The 6,207-nt window shown below is 36.4% G+C and overlaps 1 protein-coding gene across 1 annotated transcript in view; it reads left to right on the forward strand.

The window, feature by feature from the left end:
* Positions 1-6,207, forward strand: part of LOC106879156 (ceramide kinase) — a 61,753-nt gene that overhangs the window by 50,479 nt on the left and 5,067 nt on the right. Inside the window, exons 9-11 of the mRNA XM_014928595.2 lie at positions 2,353-2,384; positions 3,096-3,325; positions 4,899-5,041. Coding sequence (XP_014784081.1) covers positions 2,353-2,384; positions 3,096-3,325; positions 4,899-5,041 — 405 coding nt within the window. The remainder of the gene's footprint in view (positions 1-2,352; positions 2,385-3,095; positions 3,326-4,898; positions 5,042-6,207) is intronic.

Here is a 6,207-nt window from a genome sequence, read left to right on the forward strand (position 1 = left end):
TCATATTGATTTATGTATGCACAGATGGGAGAGATATTAGTTGAGATAGGGAAGAAAGATTTATGTATCTTTGAGTATAGATCTATAAACTTTCTATAGGCATATTTCCGTTTATACACATGTTCAATAGATAAATATACACAGAGAGAGAGAAAGAGAGAGATTTATGAGTGCACAGACAGGGGAGATATTAGTTGGGATAGGGAAGAAAGATCTATGTGTTTTTGAGAATATAGCTATAATCTTTCTATAGTCATTTTCCCATATACACACGTTCAATAGATATATATACAGGGAGGGAGGGAGAGAGAGAGCATTGTGTATGTGTGTGTGCTTGTGCATGCATGCTAGAGAGAGACAGTGTGTGTGTGTGTGTGTGTGTGTGTGCGCGCGCGTGCGTGCGTGCATGCATGCTACAGAGAGAGAAAGAGAAACATGGGGGAGAAAGAAATCAAGAGGAATTGAGAAACTAATCAATCAATCACAAATTAAATCGAAGGGTATAATAGTGCAGATTATTATGTTCTGGGATCATGAATGTAAAGAAAAATGGAATTTACTTCTCTTAGTTTAATGTTAAAAACAAATCCACTACTTGTGAACAAAAGCATACTTACCTCAAAATTATTGTTTTACGATAAATCATAATGACCAGAAAGCAAAAATTGTATTCATATGGATTTTTCTTCACTTATTTTCTAAGTGAATCAAATGTTTAACCATGTAAGTTGAGAAATTTTTGTATATTTGCAGCTGCTTTTCTCCTTTGCTAAACCTGTTAATGCTAGTTGAAACAAAGTTTCATACCGTTTTAACATGATGATCCCCATGAGCAAAACATTTTATATGTATCCAGTTCACTCAGCAGGCAAAAGTAATTAAAAGGCCAGCCTTGTCATATTTTGTGTTGTGCTGAATCTCCCTGTCTGTCATTTGTACATTAATTTCATAAGCAAGCTGTTCGGTTGATCAGATCAACTGGAACCCTTGTTGTCATAACTGATGAAGTGCTAGTTCATTATAAGGTAAAGACCTGCTTCAGTCATGAATGACCATGGGATTGCACCTAAAAAGTTCCCCTCCGAGACACAAGTCCAAGCAAGGTCGTTTATGGAAGACCAGTTGCCCATGCATACCAGTCTCCTCTCTCCATGCCACCAATGTTATCCAAGAGAAAGGCAAAGGCCAATACAGCTTGGCACAAGTGACATCACAACTCATTTCTACAGTTGAGTGAACTGGAGCAACATGAAATAAAGTATTTTGCTCAAGAACACAACACAACACACAGCCTGGTCCCAGAATTGAACTCACTACCTCGTGATTGTGACTCTAACGCTCTAATCACTGAGCCATGTGCCTTCTTTATAACTGATTAGAAATTTGGTGTGTGCAATTGGGGCACACTGTCAATAGTTCATTTACATCAGTGTTTGTCCTGAGATAACATCTCTTATTAAAGAGTGATGAGAATTTGTCCCAGCAATAACCAGTAACAGCACTGGATGCTTTTCAGCCTTTCTGGGCCTCTTCAATGGCATGCACTCACAGATAAGAATTCACTGTCTTCAATATAGGAAAAAAATATGACATTTTACTAATGTTGTGAGTAGACACCCTGCTGATTAGAAGTTGACTTTGTATATACATAAGGTATGATACATAGATGGCTATTTTAATTAAATACTGCCTCAGTTGTGTATATTGGATTTCTTCTGGTAATAAGAATGATAATAATGATAATAATAATAATCATAATAATAATAATAATAATAATAATAATAATAATAATAATAATAATAATAATAATAATGATAATAATAATAATAATAATAATAATAATAATAATAATTGCAGTGTGTAAGGTGTTTATAAGTCATTTAAGAAACACACAAAACCATTAGATTCACTTCAGCATTTAAATTTAATTTGCTAAAATATTTTCGTTGCTTTGAGACTGCAACCTGTTCACTGACAAAATTCCGTCAATGTTGAAGTGAATCTAACGGTTTTTGTGTGTTTCTTAAATGGCTTATAAACACCTTCCACGCTGCAATTGTTTTCGTTCCAGCACAAGATCTCAGATCAGGTCACTTGCTATGCAAGTACATCTCCGTAATAATAATAATAATAATAATAATAATAATAATAATTTCTGCTGCAGGCATAGTTTTGGGAGAGAAGTCAGTCAATTACATTGACCCCAGTGCTTAAATAGTATTTATTTTATCAACCCCAAAAGATGAAAGGTAAATGAATAAGAAAAACAATGATAACAACTACAATCATAAAAAATATTTTGTTCAAAATAGGCTTGTTTTTATTATTTTGTTTACTTTGTTTCTTTTGCAGGGACACTGATACCAGTTGTGAAATTGATGGAGGTAAGTCAATTTTGGAATTATGATATAATTGGAAAATGTAAAAAGCATCCATGCTGGTGCCACTTAAAAAGCACCCAGTACACTCTGTAAAGTGGTTGGCATTTGGAAGGGCATCCAGCCATAGAAACCAAACCAAAACAGACAATTAGAACCTGATACAACTCTCTGGTTTACCAGCTCCTGTCAAGCGGCCTGACCCATGCCAGTGTGGAAAACAGATGTTAAATGATGATGATGAGGAGGAGGGGGTATAAACATCAATGTAAATACAGACAATGTTCAAATTGATGATTATAATAATATTAGTAATGGCGGTGATTACGATCTTGTACTAATGTAATGAAAATCATTCAATCTGAAGAGAAGAGGAACTGTCCTTGCTCTATTGTACCCTCCTTCCATTCCTGACTGGTACAGCAGATGTGTTTGTTGTGCAGCTGAAACAATTGTCTCCTTATATCTGAATGGAAAACATGTTGAGAGAAGGCTTTCATAATGTATCCAGTTCTAGGAAGAATATATTGGTTGTATTGCTTAGTACAGGGTGTGATGGAAGAAATTAGACGCAGTAAGAATGTTATAAATAGATTCTCGTACATCAGATGGCACCCAGCTTATTAGTTTAAAGAAGCAGCTTCAAAAGTGTTGAAGAAGAAAAGCAACAAAGAAAAACAAAATAAAATGTCGTTATTTTTTAAATTATTATTTTAGACACCGACAACATCAACGCAAGCAGAGCAAATGAGGAAGAGGAAAAATGGGTAACTATTGAAGATGACGTCCAAGGAATTGAAAGTTTTTTGGTGTCCCTCATGGAATCTGGTCCCACGTTGAAGTACAGCTTTGGTGAGAATAGTGGCCAGCTATTCATTATAAAAAAATGTTCCTTAGGTGAACATATGAAGTTTTACAGTCATTTGAAGAATAATAAACCATCTGTGGTAAGTACTGAATGTTAGGATTTACACTTTACTGTTCTGTGCTTTTATTTTTATTCAGAGTTGTATGTGTACAGTGTAAGTTAGTTAGTTAGTTAGTTAGTTAGTTAGTTAGTTAGTTAGTTCTATTCAGAGTTGTATGTGTACAGTGTAAGTTAGTTAGTTAGTTAGTTAGTTAGTTCTCTGCATGCCATGAGGCACATAAGGCCACAATACAATCTCTCCAATCAGCTCTATTTTATGTTACTGTTCTGGTCTCATTCCAGCTTCTTCTCCTCTCTTTTCTTCTTTCCTTGTCTGTGTAGAAGATTGTCATGAGTGTGTTCTGTTGATCGAATCAACTAGAACCCTCGTGATCATAACTAATGGAGTCACAGTTTGTTATCTGCTTGTGTTTGTGTGTGTGTGTGTGTGTGAGTATGTCTCTATGTATGTGTGTGTGTATAAATATGTGCATGTGTATATGTGTGCATATACAAATTGCTAATACTGTAAGCAGAACAGTAAAAATGTGTGCAAGACTTTTCAACGGTTCAACATGTAAATTAAACCAGGACAAAAAAAAAGAGAGAGAGAGAATGGGTGGTAAAGAGGGAGAGAGAGAGAGAGAATGGGTGAGAAAGAGGGAGAGAGAGAGAGAGAGAGAGAATGAGTGAGAAAGAGGGAGAGAGAGAGAGAGAGAGCTTTGTTCTTTCATTCGAAACCAGCCCCATCTTTGTAAGAACTTAAATATCAAAAGAGAAAAAACACACATACACACAAACACAATCACAGACACACATGCACATACGTATATCTGTGTATGTATGTTTATGTATATATGTGTGTGTGCGTGCACATGCGTATGTGTGTGTTAATGTATTCATGTTTGTTTTGTGCACCTGTGTGTAATTAATGTGCACTCATGCATGCGTGCACACAACCATTATGTGAGTATGTATATATATATTTACTGTTGTGTCTGGGGAGAGTCATTTTCTTATCGTGCCTTAAAATTTAACACACTCACCATTAAAATTTCCACTTATTTCTTATTTTTATTTTCCTAAAATTTTCGTTGCGTCTTGCAACCTTTTCAATAGTCTTGATTATTGAAACCATTGATTTATCCATGTAGCATTACGTACAACTTGCTGTTTACTATATATATATATATATATATATATATATATATGTATGTATGTATGTATGTATGTATGTATGTATGTATGTATGTATGTATGTATAGTGGTAGGTACATAGAGCTTTAGAAGTATTCAAAGTATTCAAGTCTATTTTGGGAATACATACATATATGTATGGAGTAACTTTATGTTAAGGAGTGGAACATGCAATCTCCTGTTAGTCAGACTGCCCCATGGTCCTAGCAGACAAAATGGAAAAGGCGTTGCTCCGATATTTGTCTCTGAAGAGTATTGTCCTACCTCAACTACATATTTCTTTCTAGTTAACAGTTTAAATGACCTATGCTGTAAATATTCATCATCACCATCATCATTATCATCATCATTTAACATCTGCCTTCCATACTGGCATATCGTTTAATGCTAAATTAATTTACCATCTTCTTTTTTAGTTTGGCCTGAATTATGTAGACTGTGTACAGATGTCCTCATGTAGGATCGAACTTGTTGAGCCAAACCTCATCAGCAATCGAAATGTGTACCTGAACTGTGATGGGGAGTTATTAACTATAACATCAAATGTAATTGATATCAGGTGAGTAATATGACTATTTTGAGGTGTAATGAATGGATATGAGTGTGTTCTTATTTGGTCATATGTATGTATATAATTGAGGCTTGTATATGAGTTTGTGTTAATGTGTGGAGGCGCGTGGTTTAGTGGTTAGGTTGTCAGCATCATGATCGTAAGATTGTGGTTTCGATTTCTGGACCGAGTGACGCGTTGTGTTCTTGAGCAAAACACTACAGTTCACGTTGCTCCAGTCCACTCAGCTGGCAAAAATGAGTAACGCTGTGATGGACTGGCGTCCCGTCCAGTTGAGGAACACATACGCCATTGAAACTGGGAAACCGGGTCCATGAGCCTGGCTAGGCTTTAAAAGGGTGCATTTATTTATTATTTTATGTGTTAATGTATATATATATATATATATATATATATATACACACACAGTTGGCTCACATCCTTACACTTTCTCAGCTCATTAGCCAACTATTTTACAGTAGGAACAGTAGACATAGAGCTATGCTTGCTTTATGCTCTTGCTTGATGGGGCTGGAGTCATCTCAGGTTAGTGGTCCCAGAGACAACATCATGCATAGAGCCAACCAGGTCCACCAGTGTTCTCCCTCATTAATGGCCCCGTGCCAGCCCCTCAGCATCCTCAACCTCAAGGCAGCTTTCAACACAGTTGAATATGCATCCTAGTGGAAAATTCTCAAACTCGTTAGCATGCCTCCCAAGATCTCCATCCTGCTCTGACAGCTCTATATAGCAGTGCCAAGAGCTGCATGCAGGTAAATTGTGTCATCTTCAATTGTGCCGTGAGCAAGTCTCTGGCATTACCGTTGTGAACTACCACCTTACTGACCTGGAGTATACTGATTGACCAACTCAGGGACGCCATGTACACTGTAAATGTAAATATAGAAAGTGCTCAGAATGTAGACCTAGGTGAGAAAGGAAAGGGAACAATGATGGCAGAAAGACCAGAAATGAGTAGTTCGGAGGTAATTGAGAGTGTGTAGCTATTGAAAGTACTCAATAACATTGGGTGTGTGCATTTGCTCAGGTGACTGAGGAGTAGAATTGGAGAGAGAACAATCACATCAGGACCAAAATGATTGGGAGGATAGAACAAGCAAAAGTATAATAGGAAAAAGTAAGATATGCTGGGTGGGGGAATGTTAAGAGGGGGG

The sequence above is a fragment of the Octopus bimaculoides genome, chromosome 7 (genome assembly GCF_001194135.2).
Source record: "Octopus bimaculoides isolate UCB-OBI-ISO-001 chromosome 7, ASM119413v2, whole genome shotgun sequence".
NCBI classification, from domain to species: domain Eukaryota; kingdom Metazoa; phylum Mollusca; class Cephalopoda; order Octopoda; family Octopodidae; genus Octopus; species Octopus bimaculoides.